The sequence below is a fragment of the Centroberyx gerrardi genome, chromosome 14 (genome assembly GCF_048128805.1).
Source record: "Centroberyx gerrardi isolate f3 chromosome 14, fCenGer3.hap1.cur.20231027, whole genome shotgun sequence".
Taxonomy (NCBI): Eukaryota; Metazoa; Chordata; class Actinopteri; order Beryciformes; family Berycidae; genus Centroberyx; species Centroberyx gerrardi.
The window spans coordinates 28,892,378-28,918,841 of NC_136010.1; the positions used below are offsets into that span (position 1 = coordinate 28,892,378).

At 43.4% G+C, this 26,464-nt stretch overlaps 2 protein-coding genes across 2 annotated transcripts; one reads left to right on the forward strand and one right to left on the reverse strand.

Moving 5' to 3' along the window:
- Positions 1-1,015: 1,015 nt before the first annotated feature.
- On the forward strand, positions 1,016-10,118 carry nr1h5 (nuclear receptor subfamily 1, group H, member 5). Its single transcript, XM_071916704.2, has 10 exons — positions 1,016-1,112; positions 4,421-4,819; positions 5,331-5,471; positions 5,880-6,004; positions 6,616-6,714; positions 6,824-6,920; positions 7,844-7,960; positions 8,348-8,437; positions 8,565-8,678; positions 9,436-10,118. Exons 1-10 carry the CDS (start codon positions 1,016-1,018, stop codon positions 9,636-9,638), a joined length of 1,482 nt encoding a protein of 493 aa, XP_071772805.2. The 3' UTR covers positions 9,639-10,118.
- Positions 10,119-10,292: 174 nt separating this feature from the next.
- On the reverse strand, positions 10,293-23,951 carry brpf3b (bromodomain and PHD finger containing, 3b). Its single transcript, XM_071916655.2, has 13 exons — positions 23,622-23,951; positions 20,766-22,333; positions 20,458-20,614; positions 20,014-20,145; positions 19,160-19,288; positions 17,433-17,745; positions 16,562-16,855; positions 15,259-15,867; positions 14,453-14,534; positions 14,259-14,344; positions 13,261-13,355; positions 12,614-12,768; positions 10,293-11,687 (listed from the first exon to the last, which is right to left on the reverse strand). The coding sequence occupies exons 2-13, from the start codon at positions 22,304-22,306 to the stop codon at positions 11,504-11,506; spliced, it is 3,777 nt and encodes a 1,258-aa protein (XP_071772756.2). The 5' UTR covers positions 22,307-22,333; positions 23,622-23,951; the 3' UTR covers positions 10,293-11,503.
- Between the last annotated feature and the right edge of the window lie 2,513 nt (positions 23,952-26,464).

Genomic DNA, 26,464 nt, shown 5'->3' on the forward strand with positions numbered 1-26,464 from the left:
CTGCCGATAGCCAATATTTTGCGTCAATTAAAGGTGGTCTAAATTCAAATTTGACCATTTTCATCCCAAAAAATAACAAAAAATTACAATTAGTCAGTGTTTCCGCCAGGATATTATTCTTGGCAGAGTGGAAAAGCCTCAAAAAGAGCGTTTCATCATCATCATGGGACACTAAAACTCTCCACTGAAACCAGGAGTCTCATTACTATCACTAAATGCTTCCCATAGACAACCAGTGTAGTATTTGTAGATCAATTCTACCAAACCGATTACATATTTACCATCATATCAGAGGTGGACGACTCTGACTGATCCAGATTTTCTTTTTAATAAACAGCCCATTTATCAGCAAAGCAATACATGAGTCTTATTCTAGTAAGTATAGTAATTCAGTGGTGGGAATTCATTAATTTGACCCTGAAGACTAGATTGAGAACATGTCTCATCAGCCCAGCCCAGCTGCTGCACACTGGGATACACTCATGCAGGCCAAACCTGAACATGCAACACACACACACACACACACACCCCATGAGGGACCCCCCCCACCCATGAGGGAGGATATCTCCAGCTTTCTCTCGCTCCCTCTATCCGTTCATCCTTCTGATCTGTGAAGTCCCAGCCAGGACCAGCTGTTTGGACCCGAGTCCCGTCCCGTCTCTCTCCTTCCTGGGTGTCCCGGCTTTTTCCCTGCGTCTCTCTCCCCCCCGGGGGACGGCCGGACCTCCTCTAGTGCATCACCCGCCGTAGACCGGAGCCTCAGCTGCGCTCTCCTCCTCTTCTTCTTCTCTGTTCTCGGTGTCGCGGGGGCCCTTCGCTTTAAAAATAGGCTGGGATATCGGCTCGGACAGCTAAGAGACCTGGACGCGTCCCGGGGATTGAGGAATGTCTCTGAACGTCCCAGATCCTTCATATCTGTGAATCCTCCGAGTGATTGTCTCCGTGTGTGTGTGTGTTTATGTGTGTTTGAGGACAGTTCCTGTATTACTAGGCGGAGAGAGGATCTTCTGTCCAGATGAGAGAGTGGACTGAGCTGGAGATGAGCTTTTCGGCCGGGGGGTTTCTCTCTGCCTCAGATGGCTACTGCCCCACAGAGCAACTCCAGTACTATGGTGAGCCCACAATGCTCCTTCTACTTCTTCTAATTCTACTTCTGCTTCTTCTACTTCTGCTTTGGTTTCTGGTTCTGCTTCTACTTCTAATTCTTCTATTTTAATTTCCGCTTCTTCTTCCACTTCTGCTTCTACTTCTTCTATTTGTACTTCTGCTTCTCCATCCACTTCTGCTTCTACTTCTTCTATTTCAACTTGTGCTTCTTCTTCCACTTCTGCTTCTACTTCTGCATATACTTCTGCGTCTGTTTCTGCCTGTACTTCTACTTCTGCTTCTAATTCCGCTTCTGCTATTACTTCTACTGCATCTGCTTCTACCAGTTATGCTTCTTCTTCTACTTCTGTAAGAAGTGATATCAGTGCTGATATATAGACTTACAACAACAGATACATTAAAGTTGGACTGACATTAGCTTTTACTATGGTTATTCTTGACTAGACTAGGGACATGTGGTTACCAATAAATGCATTTTTAAAATCAAGCCCATTTAAACCAACATTTGTTTCAGTTAACAAGTGTATGAAATAGACTGTTCTCTTCGGACATGAACATTCATGTCACAAAGTTATTTGAGTGAATTCAAATGATGCTGCATAACTTTATGGTTCATTAGGGACATTGGCAGATACAGGTTGTTAACCAATTTTTTTAACGTGGCAGAAATGTATGAAATTTTAGATCTGGTGAACATCCAGCAAAACAGGAATATTGACCTGCTTTGACCTCAGTCCTACTTTAATACTGTAAAACTATAGGCAGTATATTTCATTGATATCTTAAGTTTTTATGTACTGCTTTCAGAGATAATGAAGTTTACTCAAGCTTTAGTTTAAGATAAAGTAACTTTTTCCCCACACATGTAAGCAGATGAATCAATTCAATGCAATGCAGCTGAATTGAAATATGTCATTTATACACTGTTGCACAACGAGGATGTGACTGTACTCTGCACACTCATGTCCGCCGCTGCAGTTTACATGTGTGCAACCTCGTCTCATTCACCCTCGCAATTGATGAATGAATGTTAAGTGTTTATTTACTGCCTCTGAGCACTCGATGACATGGAAAAAAAAAAAAAATCTTCTTGAGGGAGTTCAGCCGGCTCGCTGCATTTTCCAACGCGCAAGGAGGGGCCGAGCGTGCATTCGGAGTATCTATTTATAATGAGGAGTATCAACAAATTCCCCCCCTGTTGTCTCCCCTCCTGCCCTTGTGGAGGGGTGGGGGGGTGGGGCTTGATGGGGGGTAGATCGCTGGTGTCGTTGGCTCCCTAGCGTGCATGGGATGGAAGGGAGGCTGACGAGTGTTTAGACAGCGTTAAAATGGTTTACAAACAGTGCTATCCACGGCTCTGTCACATGACGAGAAACCATGGACCCCCCACCCCCCGCACGCCTACCCCCCATCCCACACACACACACACACTCTGGTTAAGACAGGAAACATCTGGAGAGAGAAAGTAAGAGGAGAAAGGAGGGGTCGAATTGATACATGCCCTTCAAAACCATTGATTCTCAGTTGACGCACTGCTTATATCCACTAAATTTCTCAGGACAAATGGAACAATGACTGACGACTGCCAAGATATGATTTGGTCAGTGTGATAAATTATTAGATGTAGCTCGCCAAACTATCAGCTTAGAGGGAACATTAGTCCTGAATTCTTCTTTCAATCATGGCTTCCAAATACATTTCTAGTGATTTTTGCTTGATCTTTGCTCTCCATTATAATATTAAAAACAACAAGATCACATTTGGACTTAGGGCTGAGACTTAAATAAGGACATAGGTTAAGGTACGCACAGTTCTACACCTCGACACCCATGGGTCAAGGTGTAGAACTGTCTCAACTGTCCCAATTGGTGACCCATGGGTGTCACCAATTAACACCCATGGGTCAAAAGGCAGGGCCGTCTGTCTCTTCAACATCACCGTGCAACACGAACAAGAGAGAGAAAGACTCATTCATCACCTTGGAGATCTTGTTTGACACAATGATAGGGTGAAATGGTTCTTTGAAGGTGATGAGGAATGGACATGGAGGCGGTAGTTCTAAGAAATGCGGGACATGAGCAGGGAAAGAGAGGGAAAGCAAGGCCAATGGTTCCAGGAGTTGATGTGAAAGGATGAGAGGGAGTCTTGTCAACAGTGATAGGATGGGAAGATTGCTACGCTTGTTGCCAAATTTAGTTTAAAGAGTCTATTTTTATTGATTCACCAAAACAGTGCTGATTTGCTGACATTACTCACAGTGCTGCATGAATTCGTCATTAACCACACAGGGTGGTCTGTTGCCTCCATCCCAGCTTAAAGGGATTCTTCAACCATAGTTCAAAATAAATCAGAGTCAGTGTTAATGTCAGTGAATGAAACTGACACCCAGCATATAAAATGTATTATCCTTGTAATTTCCATCTCGAACAGCACTGACATTTGGGTGGGCTCTCCATTTAATGTGTGTGTAGACAGATCCCAGACCAGTCCACGTCCTGGTCCAGCTGCGCTTTAAGCGGCTGCCAGCGGCCTTTCCTCAGTGGAGCAAGGACTTGCAAAACACAAGCTGCTGCACCACACTCAAAGATGTTTCCATCGCTGAACGGACATAAACGGCTGACTGAAGCGTTCGGAATATTGATCAAAACTCTCAAACTCTCAGCTGCATCCTGTTGTAGCTCTTTCAAACTCGTTCACAAGCTCTCACTCTCAGCTCTTTTTTATTGTATCCCCCAAGACCCATAAAAGCAATGAAGTCACACATGAATCACGTACGATGGTGGACAAGGATCACATTCCTACAACGCACTTTGACTCCAAGGCAGAGTGACCGTCATAGCTGCGCTGCTCGAAATGTTCGTTCAATTTTTTCTTTCCCGGTTATGATTGCGCAAGGGGAGTCGCGAGGCCGGGCCAACGCAGATACACTCATTGACAATCAGTCTCCCTCCATTATGTTATTTTTTTGTTCTATAGTTCAGATGTGGGAGGCCAGGGCTGATATCGTCACTGCTGGTGCCTTTGAGACCTGAGGCTGGACACAGATGTGTACCGACTCGTCAGGCATGAGAATACAATACATGCAGAGTCAAACATTTCACCAATATGGTCAATATTCATGGTACTGTCTGGGTAAAATGTACTTCCAGTGTTTAAGTCTGCAGGTGACAGGGTTATAATTTTCTAGAACAATCAGCAAAAGTTGCCTTTATGCCCAACCTGAGCATCAGCAATTAAAAACATGAATTGTGAGGGGTGATGAAAAAATCCAAGCTGTTAATTGCTCAGGTCTTTTCCCTTCTATCCTTTCCAGACATGCTCGGCGACCCCCTGGGCTTCCCCTTTCAGGACCCTGACCTCCAGGCGCTCCCTTACAGCCAACAGCAGTACAGCCCCGTCAACCTCCCCTTCTCCCTCTATGGATCTCCCTCCTCCTCCACCTCGTCGTCCTCCTCTTCCTCCTCCCAACCCTGCCACCCTCCTTACCTCTACAGCCCTCACTGCATGGAGGCCCCCTGCGATCCCAGCCCCGAGCCCCAGTGCGGGGGCCTGGCTCAGGTGGTCGCAGTGGGAGGACTGCCCCTCGCCCTCGGGCGGAGGACCCGAGTGGGGCCAGGAGGGAAGAGCAGAGCTCAGGACGAGCTGTGCGTGGTTTGTGGAGATAAAGCGTCCGGGTATCACTACAACGCTCTTACCTGCGAGGGATGCAAAGGTAAAGGACGTATTTTGTCTAGGGTTAGGCCGATCTATTGGTTTGATCGGGTCGATGTTGGCCTTTTATTAAAAGTCGGGTCTCAGCTTGTCATGTTGTCCACCGCCGATATGATGGAGGTTCCTCCCTTCTTTATTGTTTAGAGTTTTAGTGTCCCATGATGGTCTAAATGCTGTTTCAGAGGCTTTTCCATGCTGTCAATGACATGAAAATGGTCAAATGGTCAAAAGACATTGAATATCAACACAAAATATCATCTGTTGGCAGCTGAATTTCAATCTAATAATATCAGTATCTGTATCGGCCTTTGAAAACTCTCAGTCTGACCCTGATTTTCTCTCCCTCCCTCTTATGGTCTGTTTTTATGTTCTCGCATTTCTTACCTTGCTGTCTTTGCATTTGACGTAGATTTTTGTCTTGTAATTGTATTTTGACAGGTGCTATTCAAGTAAAGATTTCTTTAGTTAACCTCATCTGGTTCTTTTCCCGTTCCCCCACATGGCTGTTTCAGGTTTCTTTAGGCGGAGTGTGACTAAAAAGGCTGTGTATCGCTGTAAGAGTGGCGGTGGCTGTGAGATGGACATGTACATGAGGAGGAAGTGCCAAGACTGCCGGCTGAGGAAGTGCCGCGCCGTGGGAATGCTGGCCGAATGTGAGGGCAACTACTCCTCTAATGACACCTAATTCATGTGCTTGAACTCTCATTTTACTTTTCGTAATGCAATAAAAGAAAGAATTATGAGTGATACTAAAATCACTGGACATAGCTTGGTTAGGACCGCTTTCCAAAAGCAACATGCATCGCAAAAATGTCAGCAAGTGTCAATAGCTTGAAATGAGGCAGAATAAATCAGATCCCTCCACTGATATGAAGAAAATTACACTTAATACAAGAAAATCAAGTGAAATTATCTCACCCCATTGGTAATTTTTTTTCAATTGTTTCTATAAAAATATGATTTTAAGACTCAACACTAAATGACATTCAGATCTAATGTAAATGAGGGTTTGTGAATGATGCACTAGTGAAGGTGATTGAAGGTGAGCGGTTTGTCCCCAGGCCTGCTGACAGAGGTACAGTGCCAGTCCAAAAGACTGAGGAAAGGAGGTAAAGCCAGAGGACAGGAGGAGGAGGAGAACACAGACAGCAGGAGGGTCAGCTCTACCAGCAGGCTACCAGGACAGGTACTGGACCGCAAGTTGGTTGATCAGTTTGATTGTTGGTTGATTGGTTGGTTTGATTGGATGGTTGGTTGGTTGGTTTGATTGTTGGTTGATTGGTTGGTTGGTTTGGTTGTTGGTTGGTTGATTGGATGGTTGGTTTGGTTGTTGGTTGGTTGATTGGATGGTTGGTTGGTTTGTTTGATTGTTGGTTGATTGGATGGTTGATTAGTTGGTTGTTTTGATTGTTGGTTAGTTGGTTGGTTGATTGGATTGTTGGTTGGTTTGATTATTGGTTGGTTGGTTGGTTGGTTAGATAGATGGATGGTTGTTTGGTTGGTTTGATTGGTGGGATGATTGGTTGGTTGGTTGGTTTGATTGTTGGTTGGGTGGTTGGTTTATTGGTTGGTTGGTTGGCCCCAAAATGTCCCAACATCATTGAAAGGCCAATTTCAGGTAAACAGGGGGTCACACAGGGTCACAGACACACACAGACTGATCGTGTATATTCTATTTATTTATTTTAATGTGAAAAAAGTTGCATATTGTAGCTTTAAAATGAAAGAAAGCGACAACATCATGTAATGCTGGTTCTCCTCATCAAACACCCCCCTGCTTTATTGCCTCTGCACTAGGTTCTGTCCGCCAGTTTATCTAGAGAACAGAAGTACATGGTGGACAAGATGGTGGAGGCCCATCGACAGTACAGGGCGCAGGACAGCACCCATTGCAGGGTGGGTCACGATTCCTTGTGGAGAAACTACTAGTAGTTCCAAACATGTTTCCTTTTATCATTTCTCCCTCATGATTGCTTGCTGTATGTTGCTGTCTGTATTTGCGTAGGTGTTTGAGTGGCCATGTATAGATGAAGGGGACGGTCTGTCTGATGTAGTATCACCCCACCTACAGAGACTGCTGCAGTTTGCCAGGACAGTGCCGGGTAAGATGAACTCCAATAACTGACTTTCAAAATCTAAAATCTGCTTTCCTCTGTGTTCATTTGAATGACAGATTAACACAGAAACCAAATAGCAACAAAGGGAAAATGATGCTAAATTTGCTTCCAGTTCAAAGGGGATATAAGAAAGAAAGGAGCCGTTTCTTGCTCTGTGGTGCCTTCCTCTTTTAAAGTAATACTCTAGGAACTGTTTTGATGATGATGATGATTTGATGATGATGATGTCAAAGATGTCCAATGAAGTTACTGGTGTTAACCTTTAATTTGCTACAGAAGTGATTTAAAATTCAAGGGTATCTTGATAGCTTATCAAATCTAAGCTATAGCAAAGTCCTTGCATCCAATATAATTTGCCACCAAAACGTCCAAACCTCCTTATACCCACTAAATTTCTAGGGACAAAATGAAGCAATGACTGATAAGATATTATTATTTGGTCAATGTGCAACTAACTACCAGTTTATAGGGAACATTGTTACTTAATGCTTCCCATATGTGTTTTTTTTAGATATGGTTTCCAAATTTCCAGATAGATTTCTGGCAATTTTTGCTTGATCATTGTTCTACATTATAAAAATAAAAACTACTACTTAAGCTGGGGTATGGAAAGTCCCACCCCTTGTTATACCCATTTGAAACCCATGTTTATCACTGTGTCAAATGAGCTTCCTTAAAATTTGAGGGTTCTTTGGGCTTGGTTCCCTGCAAAACTTCACAAATAACCTCCAGTAGACTTTGACTAGACCTCAAAAGCAGTATAGGAAAGGAGTAAAAACATGTTGATAGAAAGCAGCACATGAGCTAATGGATGGTTCTGTTTTCCAGAATTCAATTAACATTTTATTTATAGAAAATCCTACATGGCTTAAATGGGAAAAAAGCAAATGTTGATGTTCTCCATGCAGGTTTTGACCTCCTGGATTTCTCAGACCAGAGCGCTCTCCTGTCCAGCTCTTCGCTGGAGGTTATGTTCCTGCTCTCGGCTCAGCAGTTCTCCCACAACCCAACGAGCCCAAGTCCAGGTACCGACCTGTAGAAAACAGGTGAAGTAATTCCACTTGTTTCCAATGCTATTTGTTCAGAGAATTTTCTTGAAGCAATGCGCAATAAGGCAGATCGCTCTTCTAGTATCAAGAAGATGATGCTTGATTCAAGATAATTCTGGAAACCAGTTGATTTGCATTGGAAACAAGTGAAATGATCTCAACCACATCAGCAGATTCTTTCACTTGTTTTAAGAAATACAAGATTTTAAGACTCAAAACTACATTAAGATGGATATTTTTGCAGCAAAGGATTGTCCGTTTAGGAGTCATATGAGCTGGCAAGGTTCATTTCTTCATCTAAGTGGAGTTTGGGAAGGGGGTCAAAAAGTGTTGTCAGTGTTATTATATTTTCCCCATTATCAGCCCTGCAGCCTTTCAACATGTCAACACACTACTGGCTGAGAAACGTAGAGTCCAAGGAAAACATCCATAGTAGGACCTTGGTCAATTCAGGTGAGTCCATAGATACAGACACTTGAAACAAAATAGTTTTTAAGTCAGTATTCTGGTCTGTGAAAGGAGTTTCAAGGTATTTCATATAAAAAGAAGTGAGGTATTTCCCATTTGCTTGCATGTACAGGAACCAGTGAGGATCTTCTAGGGCCGGTGCTCAACTTCTTCCACAGTATGGCGGCGTTAAGGGTGACCGAGGCCGAGTACGCCCTGCTCACCGCTACAGCACTGCTCTGCTCAGGTCAGAGGAGAAATATTTACTTTTTTTTTTTTACTTCGTGGGTGTTTGGTCCAAGATAATCCAATCATTTATCAGTCAAGAGATGCACATGCAGTATTCAACTGTTCCAATGTGGGTAAATAATGATTATAAACTTATCTGGAGCTCTTGAACAGATAGTGAAATGGTGCCTCTACAATGATTAACTCAGTCTATCTCAGTAGGTCTTTGTGGGTGAGCGCTGCTTGTCTGCCTATAGATTTCTGCTTCATGCAAGGACACTGGATCTCTGTCAGGGTTGAAACTTGCTCTGCTCTGTTTTCTTGCTGTCTGGCTGGACTTTAGTGTTCGACCTATATAGGTGATAGAAGGCCGATACCGACAGCCGATATTTTGTGCAATATTTTGTGTTCAGTAGCTTCAAACTGGACCATTTTAATGCCAAAAAATGTACAAATAACCAGTGTTTACCCCAGAATTTTGTTCTTGTCAGGGTGGAAAAGCCTCTGAAACAGCATTTAGCCCATGGGACACTAAAATTCTCCATTGAAACAAAACAGGATAGTAAGATTAAGAATGAAAATAACATGTTCATGCATACTTTTATGGAATCTGATCAATACATTGCATTAGAATCATGGATTCCCATAGATCGCCGTTTCACAGTTTGAATGGATCAGTTTCCAAGTGGTTCCTCCATGGTTGGAAAGAAACATAAAGAAACAGATTCAGTTTCGGCGATGTGAACCAGCCTCTCTGTGTGTCTCTGTCCTCGCAGACCGGGCATCCCTGCAGGCGGCCGGCTGTGTCGAGAAAATGCAGGAGCTGATCCTGGACCTGCTGTCCAGGGTGTGTGGGGCCCAGGGCGGAGCTCCGCGCGGGGGACCGCAGCGCTTCGGCCGCCTCCTGGGCAGACTGACGGAGCTGCGAACCCTCCGTCACAACCACCTCCTCCTGACCAGACAGCAGCCCGGACACTGATGGAGAGTTAATGCGTTTCCCTCTGCAAGCAAATCACTGTGGTCGTGTGAAAACCTCCTCACTCCAATTCTTAAAATTCTAAGACCCCTTGGGGCTTAAGAAACCCTTTCAAAACCCATTGGATAAACTCAAAAATGCATGGCGGTCAAGCTAAAATCAAGTTTTTCTTAGGTTATGGAAAATTTACATTTTGGCGATACAAGGTTTTCACCCGACATTGATCTGACTGCATTGGATTAAAAGGATTGTCTTGAATCCTTATTCTCTAATAGCTCACACCGACAACTTCCACCCTCCTCTCAGTTTTTTTGGGCTCATTTTGACAAAAGTATGTTAGTATTGCAATTATTTGTGTCCATTAGCTTATAATGTGACTGAAATGATGATTGTGGGCTGTGGTGGTTTTGTTAAAGCAAAGGTCATTTTATACCTGTACTATACAACTAACACATACGCTTACAGTACTTCTCACTATGTTAAATAAGGTTAAAATAAAAATGAATGTGCTTATTGGAGTTTGTCAATGGAAAAGTGACTATCTGGCTTTTAAAAGTGTTCATGTCTAGCGATTGACAAGGTGGTTACAAGCTAGGAAACAAGTTTATATGTAGATGGAAAAAAAAAGAATAGAAAGGACAGTATAGTTAAGGAATCCCAAAAGGTTTTTAATAGAGCATTTATTTCCCCATATGAGAAAATACTGATTCAAAGTATTTGGCGAGTAGGTAAAATCTGCAGTTTGTACAAGCTTATAAAGGTGTATTTTTTCCATTCGATAAACTGGGGCTCCGAGGAACACTCAACAATAAATAGAATATTCTGGGTGTTTATAGTGAACGACGGGGTTGGTCAGGACTGAAAGCTCGCCAACGACAGTATAAACCCAACACCTGAAGTCAATATCTGTAAAATGTTGGCTGTATGTTTTTAAAACCTCATTCCATTCGTTTTAAATAACAGATTTAATTCTCAACTTCAACCAATATAACTTTATTTCTATAGTTCTGTCTTCCATAAATAAATTATTTTTCTCTGTATCAAAAAGAGAATTCAAATATAAAGAACAACAGGTCATTGTGTTGTGTGCTCTGAACGTACGCACACGCACTCACACACAGCACAATGAAATTACATCAAAGACAAGCTAAATACACTCTGCAGCAAGTCGGGAATTATTTCTTCCTCCACAAATATACACAGCCTCTCTTTACCCCTTGCGGGTTGATTGAAATAACGCATTTTAAAACAGCGACATTAAATTAGATCGAGTATGATAATACACATACATATGTACACAAAGTGTGCCTTTACAATATACAAGTGTTTTTTTTTGTAAAAGATTAAAATGTAAAAAGCTATTGTATAAAAGATGGCAGTGATCCATTCATACGTCTTCCATGTTTCATATAAATATGTGAAATCTCTTTTCTGACAATTTGATTCCTTGGCAGTAGCATTATACAAAATAGAGGGGAATTCTTTTACATTTGATCCAGCCGCACAGCTCCAGCACGTCGAGTGGAGTAAGCATTTACCTCAAGAAAACAATTAATTAATGCTTACTGACCACAGTGACGCGGGAACTGCAGGGAACTTCTTTCACATCTGGAGCTCCACATCTACTAAATAATGACACGAAGGCATATACCACCGCTCTTTCTATGAGACACTAGTGGTTTGGTGATGAAGAACTACAGTCCGAGACCCCGTGCTGCCACAACAGACTCCTATCACACCACAGTGGGAACACAGCTTACTCTCTACTCGCGGGGGGACTCTTCTCTCATCCGTCCCGCCGCTTTAAGACCGAGGAGAAATGCATAGTAGGTAACTATGGGTGCGCGCGGGGGGCTTACTGTCACCCTCTACAGGTAATTGGAGGTCATGAAGCCGTGGTCGTGGCTGACGCGGCTCTGGTGGATCATGGCCCGGTCATAGGCCACCTGGACAGACTTGCGGATGCTGGTCTTCCGGCCCTCCATCATGCGCAGCTTGTCGGCCGTGTCATCTACGCCCAAGGGCGTCACCTTGTCGCGCGGGAGCCACTGCCTGCGGTACAGGAGACACAGACGAAGGCCTTTGAACAACAGTGCCAATGCCCACTTAGGGGTCTTTTGCTTTTGAAGTCTGTATTATTATTTATCATTAATGTTCAATTTTGCGAGTTCCCACACTCACTTGGACATTAGGACTTTTCAATGACTGACATGTTTTGGGTTAAGACATTACATTGGTCAAAATTAGACATCACAGAGGGCTCATGTTTTATTCACGACTTTGTCAAAAAATCCCGGTGAAACCCTTCATTTTCAAACTACTGCTATATCAACACAAATCTCCATCACAGGGTTTTCCTCAGGATGTGAAGTGGAGAGAGAGCCAGAGAGCTGAGGCATACTGATGAATCTGGGTGCTGCATTTTAATAGACAATCAAGTCAACCATTTGTTTTCAAAAACTTTAAAAGGCCTTATTTTATTTTTGTCAAATCCACAAATTTTCAAGGATTTTCAAGGCCCATGGGAACCCTGTATAACTCATATTTAGAGAAAAAGGCAGCGGATCCCAAAAATATGAGTAGAAATTATCTTTTTGACTGATCTGACTCCCTTTGAGAATCTCCTATGGAATTCAGCCCTCATCATGAATATGCAGTCTGTCTTCCCCTAGTACATTCTTCACAGCACTGAATTGGCTGACAAATTTAAGTGACATCAGAACGTCTCAACAAAAAATTCTTCCACTATTTTTCTGTTTCAGGAGGCACAAACCAGAGTGAGGGATGTTACTCTCCAGGATTATTATTGCTTCATATTAGGCAATAATGAGACTGACTAGGCTAGAACTTCAAAGGTTAATACTGCAAAGACACAAGACTCAAATGTGCGTTACAGCAGTGGCTGTAGAGAAAAGAGAAAATATCCCTACGGGGATGAATGAAGTATCACATTGCATTTCAGTAGGTTCGACCCTCACCATGTCCGCTTGTTGTCGAAGAAGAGCACCAGGTAGAGCCTCTCGCCCGCCTCCTCCTGCCTCTGCTCCCCCAGACGGAGAACATCTTTGGGTGGGACGGGGATGGGAACCCCGTTGTGCAGCAGGCCCTCCTCGGGCATCTCTGGGTCGATGACCTGGGGAGAAACGCACAGTCAGCACAACGGGTAGCTTGTAGACAGGCTTTAGGTGCTCATCACAGCTCTCTATACAACATAACATTTAACAGCATACATACTGGCTGTTGGAAACCATTTCAAAATACTACACAAGGGTAAAAGTATTATTAAAAAGGAAACTCAAGGAAAAGAAGAAAGAGGGAATATTTGAATCCTGAAATAAAACCATCTCTTTCCTTAGCTCTTATTCTAGTTCTTCTGCTGATATATGAATTTAAGCTTATTCTACTGTTGAATTCAGTGTATTCTGGTTAACATTTTTGGCATTTGGATTTATCTGATTCAGAAAAACTTTATCCCAACTAGTAACCTGTTTTCTTATCATTTCAGAAAAAGTGGATTTGGTAAAAGCTGCATATTTAGCAGCTGTGTGCAACTGCCGCCTGCTGACAGCCTGTTCATTTCATGTGAGATCCTGCTTCAGTAATACTAAGAAGAGTAAGGAATTACCAGTGCAGGATAGGAGGGATATCCGCGACACTTGGCCCACACCAGATCTAGAGGCTCCAGCTCCGTCTCATCCTCAGACGTTTGGCTGCAGTTGCCTGCATAAAGACAACAGAGGGTCAAATCATCTGAATATGAAGAAAATAAACAGAACCAAATAAGGTCATAACATATTGTACTTTGTAACCCCAAATTAATACTATGCGGAGAGCACATTTGTTTGGTGTTTTACTACATTGTACTTGGCTCTGGTCTACTATCAGCTCTAAGTGTTGGGTGGCAAGATGTTGCTCAGTAGTTACAGTAATATTACTTTTCACAGTAATGAGTAGTGTCATGAATTACTATTTTAATTTCAGTACTGATAAAATCACCCCCTCTAAATACCAGATTGAAGCTGAATTATCCAAAAACTATATCCCACCTCCATCCACTGATTCATTCTTGTGATATTTAATGTTCTATATGACTTTTTATTTTTTAAATCAAAATGTTGTTATCCACATATTCATGATCACTGAATGTTACTTTATGCTTGTGTGGTGTTATGTTTAAAAAAAAAACCTTTTGGGGTTTAATATTTAAAAAGAAAGTACATAACAGTTTTACAAGCTGGTACGTCAACTCTTTTCATTCTGTCATTTCAATCTTTTCATCGGTTAATTTCTCAGAACTGCACTCCACCTAGATAGAAACTTATAATTCCAAGTTGATTTTCCCCAAGAGGAAGCATTCACACTACTTCAATTTATTTGAGAAAAAGGATGACAAAGGACATTGGACATCATTGGACTACCATATCCTATTTTTTGAAGGTAAGAGAAGATGCAATTTCCAATTTTGGAGTAATGGAAAAGGAACATAATGTGTACAGTAATTACTGCTCATTACTTTTGAAATGAGTCATGTGTTAATACATTACCCTTTTTTGAATAACAAACCCAACATCAGCTGCAAACACAACTAATATTCCTGCATAGGATAAAAAAAAATGTCTGTACCAGTGTAATCTAAGTCTCCGTTGACCATCTCCAGGAAGGGAACTTTGGACAGAGCTGGTTTCCCGAGGCTTCGTTTGCGTGGTGAGCTGTAAGATGCCACATTGCAACCATCAACCAGTGACATGAGAAACAGAGTTGGGATGTAATGACAATCACCGCCAAAACCAGACAATGAGAACAGATCCACTATTTACATTTCTTTGTGGAGGACTGGGCAGGGGCTGTACTCCGAGTCGGACCCGCCGTCTTTGTGCTTGTTGAACCCATTGGTCAGTCCTGAAAACCAAAGGGAAGCAGTCTCAAAACATCAGTAATTGAAATGACTAGAGAAAGAGGACAACTGGTTAGAATAGAACAGAATACATTACATTTTTATTGTCCAACCTAGGCTGGAAAAGGGCATATAAAGAACTCTTAGGCCATGATCCGATGTGACGCCTTCTCCTGCTCAAACGCAAAGCTCAGCTGTGAGCATCATAAGTAACAGAAAGAACAAGAGCTCAAAGGACGCACGGAGCATTACATCATTCTCGCTGCTATGCAACACCAAGTTTTAAAACAACTGGCAAGTTATGTAATTAGTGTTAGCTAGTTAACACTAGGGATGATGTTGCTGAAAATAAAAACAAGAGAAGAGAAAGTTAGCTATAGTTCTGCTTGCTCTTGAAGAAGAGGATGAGGAGCCCCTGGAAACGGAGGATGTAGCTAAAGTTAACGTTACTCACTGGGAAACAGTAGGAGGCTTCTTGCATCCCTCCAGGTGCTGCTAATTTTTTCTCTATCTGACATTGAGTGGCACGGCTGTGACATGCTCAACTTGGAGTAGGAGACGCATGCCTGCTGCAAACAAACCACTGAAAGGCACAGGCATATTCAAAAACACATCCTATGTGGTCACGGCCTTGGGTAGCCTATTCTAAAATGCCCACCTGAGGAGAGAAGGTCAAACTTGGAGGAGGGGGGTGCCTTGTCTCATTAACTACCGAGTTAGGCTACTCACCACTTTCCAGTGTATGCTTCAGTGTCTTTTCCAGCTCGCTGTCTGAGCCGACGTCTCGACTGGGGGTCCAATGTTCAGGCGTAGTGAGGGTGGGGGGTCCTGGGATTTTCTGTGGGGTCTTGGATGGAGTAGAGAAAGGCGTGGAGGATGGGGTGCTGGCCGTGGAGTTTGGTGTTGGAGGGGCGTTGCCTGTATTGCCCTCCTGCGGCCCTTTCCCATTCAGCAAGGGATTGTCTCTCTCTCTGAAGAGCTTCGCTCCATTTTTTGCTTTCTTGAACAATACAGAGGTGCGTCGGCCGACTCCCCCGGTGGTGGGCCGTGGAAGGGTGGTGAGTTCCGGCAGGCCGTTAGCCACCGCTGGCCCTCCGCTGTGCAAAATGGGAGGTGGCGAAGCCGGCCTTTCCTCTGCTTTAGTGCAATTAATGTCCCCTGTGGCGCTGTCGGAGAGCTCGGCGCCTAGTTTGAGGCGCTTGCAGGGCCAGCTCGCGGGCCGGGGCTCCCCGGTGATTGGCCGCAGGGTGGGAGGCTCCAGAGGTGCGTCCCCCTGTCGAGGAGGAGGAGCCGGCCCAGTAGGCTCCAGTGTTGGGGGCGAAGTGGATTTGAGGTCCTCTGGAAGATTAGGAGGATAAGTAATTTAAATTCCATTCCAAGAGTTTATTCCAAATGAATGTCCATTTAGTATGTAGTGTGATGCGGTGGTGCAGTATTCACATTGGAGAATGACGTCAATTTGTAATGATTTACGTCAGGCATTCTGGCACAAATACAGCCCTAAACGTTGTTAAGTATTTGTTAAAGGTATGGATCAAGACGAGTGGATCAATAACTTTGCTCTCACAACTGTAAACTGAACGTACACCAGCAACATGGTAGCATGGCAGTATTTATGACTTAACTGGCACAAATCACAGGTGTTCAGCTGCCCTCCTCTATGGTAGCTAGATCCTTTCATTTGACTAAACTGGTGTCAGAAGTGGGATGATATGGCATGACTGTACGTGGCCAATGGAGAGTGGTGAGTCCATGAGAGTGATGTATAGAAGGGGTGCAGACATAGAGTGCACTTGGAGAGAGGAGTTGTGAGGCAGCCATGGCTAACGAGACTCTGTGGGCCCCTACTTACTAGACTGTAGACAGTGGGGTGGTTGGGGTTGGTGCGTGGGGGGGACCCTGGCTCAATTACCTGAGGACAATGTTCCGTTAGCTCATGTTCGCAAGTGGTCTCATTGAAAATAGTGGCTTTTAAAAGGTACATGCATTGGTAATTTCATACTGTTAAACCGTCAGTGCTTTTATCACCCACCTTTATCAGAAGACGACAGGCCATTGTCCGGCTCGGCGTCTTTCTCGTCGTCTTCCTCGTCGTCATCGTCGTCGTCGTCTTCTTCTTTGAGGTGTCCGTTGTGGAGGGCGTGGCGGGGGTGCTGGCCCTGCCGGTAGCGGACGTTGTTGATCTCACGGCGGAGCAGGCGGATGCGTCGGGTTCGGGCGCCGCTGCCTCGCATGGAGGTGACAAAGTCCAGCTTGTCCAGCAGCTCCTTCAGCTGCTCCTCCACCGACATGTGAAGCCGGTTGTCTGGATCCAGCACACTGTCGACTGGGTGGGATGGGGAGGAGTTAGTCTAACACTGTCCTGAGTCTGTGGCTAGCATGCATTTACAACTAGGGTTCGACCAATACTGAGATTTTTGGCTGCCATTAGCTGATATATTGTGCCCATGTTCATTATCTTTCTATAAAAAATGTCAGTGTCTGTGGTTGGACTGCGCTACAGTTCTACATGAGCTGACACACTTGCAAACACAAAATGAGCTCCGTCGTCAGTTTTTGCTAAAGAAAAGACAGCATCGAATTTTTGCAAAGGTGAGTCAAATGAACCAGTCGTAAATCAATTCACTACTGTCAGGTCCAAAAGAATCAAGTTGGTTGTTTCCCACCACATAATGGAGGAGAACAATACTGAGAAAACTGTGACTTCTAAAAATAAGTTTTAACCATCAGCTATTTTTCTCCTTGCCGAATATCAAAAGGGTCTAAAAACAGCACAGCTTTCCAAATCACTGTCTAGAGATATAACTACCTTGAACATTGTTGCATCTCCAGTGCTGCAGACTGTTGATTATCACATGCAGTATCATCCCCATTTGCTCTCACATACCAACAGTGTAACTTACCATCTTCCCATGTGCAGGTGTAAAAGTCTCGTTTCTGGGGCGACTCAGGGAGGTGCATGCCGGTGTCCAGGTCCAGGCCAGTGTTGGTGGCTTGCCGTTGGGCGTGACGCAGGATAGCCCCACCCAGGTCCCGTAGGCGCAGCGCTGCCCGGTGGAAAACCGTGTCCTTGGCATTGTAGAGGAGGCAGTTGGCCACCATCAAGTTGAAGTCAACCTCCAGGTCGGCCAAGGAGCGGTAGGCATGAGCCTCCAGCTTGGAGCGCATAGTGGTAAAGTCCATGGGCTGGCTGATGAACTCCAGGTAGTCTGGGACCTGAATACATGACACAACACCACATGGTGTTAGTGAGTGAAATGGAGACGCAAATGATATTACCTGTCTTAGTGGCATGCATAGGCATAAAATTCACTATGGATAACCTGTTGACCCAGGGCCAGTAAGTGGTTAACTTGGGCCAGTTCTTCTGGCAAAAAAGTTTCTAGTCTTGTCATTTCTCACCCGATGATAAGCCTGTTATCTTTGACTCTCCTCTCGGTTTTGCTTTTTCTGAATAATCACAGTGGACTGTACCTCAGAGTTAGTCAGAGATCTTTAAGAAGTAGACATGGTGGCGGCGACCTCCAATTACAAAGCGAAAAGAAAAAAGCTGTTTCTTTTATTGTGGAAGCACCCATTTCCTTGGGTTGAACACAATGAATCAATCCTGTACCCTTTATGCCGTTTGTCTGTGATTTGTGGCTAAGGCGGATTGAGCTAGCTCATTATAGGCACTGACAATTGCTGCAAACACACACTGTGGCATGTCATGTGCCATGACAAGAGCCAACAACACCAAGCCTGTATGCTAGCAAAAATGCTAGTTGATAGTGGAGATCGACACTTACCAGCCTCATGAATTTCTACTCTAGGTTTGGTGTTGTTTTTTTCCGTGTCACTGCTGGTTACATTTACAGAAAAGTTTCTATCAATTGGTTATGAATACAGTAAGTGCAACACAGGCCGATTTGAAGATTGGAATTTTACTGATTTGTTACAAATCATTAATTTCAAATGTATTCACAATCAATCATTTATTTATGTTTTTGTAGATTTTTCAGTTATTTGGCTGCTGTATATTATGCACATTTTGTAATTACTTCAATTTCTGAAAAAGTGTTTATTTTCATTTCTGCCTGCTAGGCCTGTGAAAACATGCAAGGTGCAAGTAGAACTATGACATACTGGACAAGTGGAAAACAATTGTTAAGGTTGAATGCTGTATAGTTCTAATGTTTGTCTCCGTCATGACATCCTACGATACGATAGGTCTTTATTGTCTGATTGCTCAGAAATGTGTCCCTTTGTCCCATGCAAGTACAGCTTCACATACAGCATGACAGACACATAACAAGTAGGAAATAGAACAATCGATCCCATACATCAGTACATCCCATACATCATTTGAATATTCTTGATCATACAGACTTTACCACAGCAGAGCCTGCAAGAGAAAAAGCTCCCCAAACCAGATTCTACATTTCATTACATCCTGAGCTACAACAGCCAGCCAAGCAACACAGAAACATTTAAGGCTACATGTCGACTGTTCACAATGTTAAGTACAGGATGCTTCCCTGCATCAGAGTAATCTCATATATAAACCATGTAAATGAAATAGCTTGCATCAAATTGAGATCAGGCGGTGTGCTTCCTGTACCAGTGTTATTATAACTGTGAAATGCCTTACCTCCTTGATATTGACCGGCTCTGCAAAGATCTGGGCTGTGTCCTTCTCCTGTAGTTGGTCCATGGTGGAACGAAGCAGCACCAGCATTGGGGTCAACTGCATCTCTAGAGCCGCCTGGTGAACTTTGACCTGCAGGGGTCATATGATGAGAGGGAGAGTGAAAAAGACAAGAGAGTGAGAGAGAAAAAGTCTGAAGGGCAGGCTAAGAATAGAGTTCTCATCCAAACTATTCAAAACTACAACACTACACTTGATTACACTGCATACTCAGATACTGCAATACACCTTAAAATGTTGTGTAGCTTCCATATTAGGGCTGGGCGGTATACCAAAAATGTATTTGTATGACAATGTGTGTTTGCAACTGTGGTGGCTAATTAATGTGTGACAAATATTTTAGTTACTAGACTGAGCTAGCAAAGCAGTTTGGCCAATACTAATGACACTGATGTCAGTGACCCTAATGGAGAATGCAGTATTTGTGCACCAAGGTAAAGAATATCGTCGTTTCATTTATCGTTATCAAGGTAAATGTACCAAGCCCTATTCCATATTCTTCATTTTTTAATGAAGGACACGTTTTCTGGTTTGGAACTGATAGCATTACCAAGATGTGAAACTCATTTGGATGTAATTGCTCAGACAAATAGTATGCAAGTCTGGACACAGTTGTTCAGTATTACTGATTCAAATCCACTGGAACTTCAGCAGCAAAACCATAATTAGGCCTATATATGAATTATTAGCTTCAGTCATATTCAAAATGTACATGTATGGTCACATTTTCAAATAACAAGCATGAATATGAAGCACAGTCAGCCTCCTAGTATGTGAGATTTATCCTTGCATGTTACCTGTTCTCGTTTGAGTTTCTCCCTCTTGCGGATGAGCTCCACCAGTAGCCTGGCTCTTTCCAGGTCATGCCGAAGCTTCTGCCAATACCTCAGTGCTTCTCTTGCTGCAGAAACCTTCTCATCCACCTCAGGCTAAAAAATACAACGATACCCACAAGCACACATTAACACACCATTAGACAAATAAATACTACTAAGGCAAACATAAATTGTTGCAGATTTTTTTAGCCAATGCATTTTTTGGAGATAAGAATGTTCTTGTAGCTTTGTTTTTCCAATTTTTATCTCTGCTACTCTGCAAACATGTAGTCCAAAGTAGGACTGGATCTACATATGGGGCTCATATTGGCCAGCTTCAATCCAAAAATATTGGCATTGGCCTTCAAAAAACCCATATCAGTAAAAACCTAGTCCAAAGCCTGTGGTAATGTTTCCTGTCCTGACCTGTTCAGTATTCCTTTGGGATTGGAAGTTACAGTGCAAACGCCGGACCAGCGGCACGCCGTTCCTTGACTGGCGCTTCAGTAACCAGTAGCTGTGCAGTCTCTGCATGAACTGGTTTTTCCTCTGGAAGAGGATTCCTTTGCAGATGGTATTCAGCCTGTACAACAGAGAGAGAGATGCAGGTTGGTCTCATCATCTACAGATTAACTGACATCAGTTTAAGCAGCTCCACTAAAGAAAAATGTGTTTTGTATGTGTCTTACATGTGCGCATCCTTTGATTTTATTCAGGTACAAAGCAAATCATACCTTTGTGTGGGTATCTGAGGCACTGTGACGAGTGGTGAAGCAGGGCGTGCTGCTGCTGCCTCTGTGCTCTTCTTCCCTTTCCTTTTACCCTGCGTGGCATCGCTCTTCCTGCCTCGTTTCGGCGTTGCGGGAACCTCAGTGTAGGCGCTGCGTCCCCTGCTAGCCCTCCCCCTGCCGCCCACCACTCTTCCTCCGCTCTCCTCTTCATCCGAGACGGTCTCTAGGCCTGGCGGCGAATGGGCTTCGCAGAATGCCGTCTTCTTAACAGAGAATGTGGTCCCGTTGACGTTTGTCTCTCGCACCGGGTCGATCTTCATGAAGAGGCCAGCACGCTGGGCGCAGGTGACGTGGAAGGCAGTGTAACAGTTGGCCTTGTGGCACTGGATGGATGCGCCACGACCCTTCTGCTTGCACAGGTAGCAGGTCAGTTTCCAGCGGGCGGGGGGGATGTTACCAACCCCTTCCACCGGCTCCAGAAACACCGTGTTGGCGAAGCAGACCTCGGGGATCCAGATAGCACAGACCACATGCGCCCAGCGCCCATCACTCGTCTGTTTGAAGGCGCCGCCGCGGTTTGGACAGAGCACGCAGTCGATGGGTTTCTGAGGAGACTGGAGGCAGCAGCGGCACAGCCACTGGCCCTCGGGGATGTAGGGAACTCCATAACACTCCTGGTGCACGGCCAGGTTGCAGGAGTCGCAGAAGAGGATGACATTGCTGTTGAGGCACTCGTCATCCAGGCACACGCAGCAGAAGGCATCGTCGTCGATATCGCTCTGGGAGGGCGCCCGGCTGCGGGCCTCCCGGTACGCCTCCTCCTCCAGCCGGTCCACCAGGAGCTCAAAGGTGTCTGCCGAGACAGCCGAGTGACCCTCTGACGTCCGGCCAGTGTTGACCATCTCCAGCCAGGCGATGTCCTCTTCGTCCATGTCGTATTCCGCCTCGGCCTCCTGCTCCTCTGCCGAGCGTTCAATGTAGCGGTAGTAGGCTGTGGGCAGAGGAGGTGCCTCGACCGGCTTGAAAGCCTCTAGCACGCGAAACTTAGGTTCGGGGAGGGTCATGTGGTGATGGTGCGATGAGTTTAACTTGTCCGGTGTTTGTGAATGAGAATTGGGGCAGTGGTTCTGGGAGGATGGGGGCGATCTGACAGAGGAATATTTGGATTCTTTCCTGCGGCCTCGGGGTGTGGTGGGTTTGCGTACAGGGTGGGCACTGCTGGCGGGGAGGGATGGCTGCTCACTGTTCTCCTTGTTGCTGTTACACTCAGAAATGTCCTGGGCCATCATCTCATCTTCAGTGATGACTGCCAAGGGGTCCAGGATGGAGATGCGGTGGAGCCTGCCATCAAGGTCCACCTCCACCACCTTCTGGGCCTGGGCATAGGTCAGGGTCTCTCTGCTGGGAGATGCTTTGAGGCTGTAGGGGGAAGGGGAGCGCTGGCGGGCTCCCCCGCGCCCGCCGACCACCCCATCAGATTTCCTGCCACCAGCTCCAGCTCCACCTCCCCCGGCCAGCTGGCCTCTTCGGCGTGGCTTCCTCATAGGCCTCCGACCACACGTTCCCTCCTGCTGGTTTAAAAAGTAAAAAAAAAGACAAAATTGTTATGTGACGATACATGCATACAGTACATTTCCCATTGCAAGTGTAACCATTTTGCTGTAATTATTTGCTTTTATTATCTAACGTACTAACTGTTCGTCTTATTCTTATCTAGATTTATTCTCCACTGCTTCAACAAATTAATTTCCCAAAGGGAATCATTAAAGTTTTATCTCATCTACATCAATTAACAATTTCAGGAGAGAATGTAGTGTAAACAAAGACTTTTGTCTTTTTTTTTGAACACTCAGTGAAGCTAATTTAACATAAATATGCCTCAATAAAATATGTTCCATATGCATCACTTTATGGCAATGTGTATTGTTTTGAATAATGAAATCATTACAGTAATGAGCCAAAACTAATGCCATCACTGTGAAAATGTCAGAAAAACGGATCCAGAAAGCTCTGAATCAAATCCGGTTGTTCTTGTGAAAAAACATGTTACAAGTCTCGAGAGGCTAAAAGAATTATAAAGTTTCGTTGACACATACACTCAAAAGATATCCAGACCACAGTTGCGTGGGTTATATTTTTCTGCTCCATGTTACGGGGCAGGGTTATGGTCGTGGTAACTGTAGTGTAAACATTCCTTCACACACTTTAACTCGCAAACGAAACTGACTCCAAATACCTAACTACATCATAATTCAGTGTGATGACAGCTGGCCTACTGTCAAATTGTGGATTGGTATCCACAGCCAAAACATACATGGACAGTGAAGACAAATGATCAGTATTATTCACGACTTTATCTCATAAAACTGTTGGCAACTACTATCAAGTCTAGCCACAACACAACGGGCTCATCCAATCACGTTCCAGGGAATTTTGACTGATCCACCCCGGAGCCAATCGTTTTCCAGAATGCCACCGCCTCTACAGATCAGTGTCCTTATTTCGAGAGTAAAATGTCAGCCATATTTACAGTTTTAAAACATTGTTAAAAGCTCTTCTCCTATTTACATCATGACAGCAGCTTTAGATTTTTGTAACAACTGTTCAACGTGTATATTCAGGATGAGAAATGAACAGTGTTGCGATAGTATACTCTGTCGTAAAAGTACAGAGACAAGTAACGATACCAGCTAGCCTGCTAAGTTTGCAGATGGATAGCACAAACGTTAGCTAGATATCATGCTTTGGCGTTGACAAGGCGGCAGAGCAATTCCAACCGTTGCTGGCTGAAATGCAGTAAAAAGTCATGAACTATTCTGCCATTCATAGATATGAGGTTGTAAACTGAAGCCGTCTTACCTGTTATGGTAAGTGACTGACACAGGTACCTCGACAGCCGGTCTAAAGCCGCTTTAACAGTAATGGTTGCCTGGCCAGTAGCCTCACTAGCAATACTCCCAAAGCTAGCAGCTACCGCTAGCCAGCTACACTCCTTGGCCGTTTAAGCCGGTATATTTCACTGTTTTAAAACGCGTCCGTTTCTTCACAGCACGGCGGTTGGGAAACGGGCAATCACCCCAAAATACTAACTCAGAACATGAGTGATATAAACGCCCCAACTTAGTCTCAGAAACAGCTTGTTGTCGACCCAGTTTTGTGAGAGGGATAAATGCTAGCCTCAGCTAGCTGGCTAGCTATTTGGAGCTGGAGCCCTGAATGTGCGCTAATGTTTTCAGTTGATGTTAGCCAAAGTAAAAACATACGACTTCCGGGCACATGTTTCAAAATAAAACCCTTAACGAATATTGTTGTTTTAATAATATAAAGGAAGTAGGCATACCAAAGAGAAAAAAATAATTATGTTAACCGAGGGATCTGTATTTTTTTTCTAAAATATCAATTTCACGCTATAATAGCCATACATGCCTAAGGTGCTGTATGTATACAGGAGCCTATAGGACTGACAAAAGTACTACATACTATTTCCTGTACTTCTCATACGTGTTGTAGGCTAATTGTCACATATGTTTTCCATTTGCTGTATTCTTGTTTATATTCTAGTTTTTATTTACATTCTATTTTCCTTGATATATCCTATCACTATTTGCTGCTGTAACAAGTAAATTTTCCCACAGAGATAAAGAAAAATGTATCTTATCATCTTATTGAATCTTAAGCAATCATTCACAAAACATAACACCAGACAAGGATGTCTACTAGGTCTACTTCTAAAAACCTACAGCAGTGGTATAATTGTTACGAGGCTAAAGGTTAGATCGGGAGCTAAATTGTACGCTTTTATTTTGATGCCAAAATCGTTTGACTTCCGCTATTATGTGGGTTAACTCTAGCTAACTTGATGAGAGCGAACACCCCCCCACCCCCCGGTCACCATGCCATGATTTTCGCGCGCGAGCTACAGAATAGGGGAATGAACTGTTCGATCTTCTAATATAGTAGGTCAACATAGCATATACATATATGAATATATCACAACTTCATGCATTATAAATGTATAATTTTATCCAATACACAAATTAACAAAGACCACTATTGTCTACACATTACTGAACTACATAGATTTCTGATCATTTTGGGATCATAGTGATCACTTGAACCACCTGTCACCCCATGTACATAGACAGTGCGTGCACGTGAACGCACACACACACGCATAGGTTTAATTGTTTATTCATGTTCACATTGCAAAAGACATGAATATGCGTGTACACACATGCACACACGCTCTCACGCATTCACTCAGAGAAAAGGCAACAGACTAATATAGTATTTTAAGGTATTATGCGGTCAAAATCATTCTCCTGGGCAGCAAGAAGTCCAGTCCAGGACCCCACCCCATATACACAACCAAACAATAGAATTTCATATAACCCCATTCAACAGTGCACATCATGCATCAGCCCCTAATAAAGTACCCAGTCAAATAGTTATGCATATGCTACTACACATTTAACAGAGTCAATATAGTATGGGTGTAAAACTGTGTGCAAAAGTGAAATAAAGCACTATAGTGTTAATCACAAAATGTTACAAGCAGAGACAGGAGTATATGGGTTCATTGCTCACAGCATCATACACATCATCATGGGCACATATTCCAACTGAAATTATATATTCATACGATGAAGTTATTACATATTTTAACATGATACTGAATTAAAAAATAATGCAAACAACCATGGTGCAGATGTTGCATTATCCTGGCTTCACTAAGCCACAAAATGCTGGAATGCTAAGTATGGCTAGCGATTTTTTTATTTTTGTCATTGCAGCTTCAAAACCCATCAGAATCCACCTCAACAAACAAAAGAATGCATAAAAGAGGAACCCTCGAAAGCAGAAATAGTCAATATTGTCCTCTCAAGTGTTGTAAAATTCAATAAAAACTTGGTCACAAAAAAAGTGTTGTCATCATTTTGGGGCTTTAAATCTGGATCCAATTTTTTTCGCCAATAGCAAAAATGATGGGATTTTTAGATCCTGTTTGCCAATCGTTATGTTCTGAAAATGGGTGAAGTAACGGACGTGGAAATAACATGTGACAAAGTTATTACATATTTTAACATGGTATTGAATTCTTAAAAACTATTTTGCTAACAGTGGTGTAGATGTTGCATTATCCTCGCATCACAAAGCCACAAAATGCTGGAATGCTAAGCTAAGTATGGCTAGCAATGTTTTACTCTTTTCATTGCAGCTTCAAAACCCATCAGAATCCACTTAAACAAAGAAATGCATAATAGAAGAACCCTCGAAAGCAAAAATAATCACTATTAACATTGGACATAGTTCAAGTTAGTCATTTATTTAGCCTATTCAATGAATAATTAGCCTATTCATTTTCACATTAGACTGAAATGGGGCTGGATCCGGAATCCCTTATTTGGGCTGAAAAATTATGATGTCACGCCTTGAGAGGACAATTAGCGTTGGACATAGAAAAATGATGTCACACTTGAAAGGACAATGGTACTGAGACACTGAGTGCTTGTCCTGCTGATCATTTTAATAAACGAAAAAAAAATTGAGATGCAATTCAGTGCCAAAAGTTCCATAGTTGGCTGTGGATTACATCATGCATTCAACATAAATGGAATTTTAAGCATTCCACTACATACAGTGACGTGAAATTTCTCTGGACAGTTAACCGGCATCATTTACTATTTATTGCAAAAACAGAG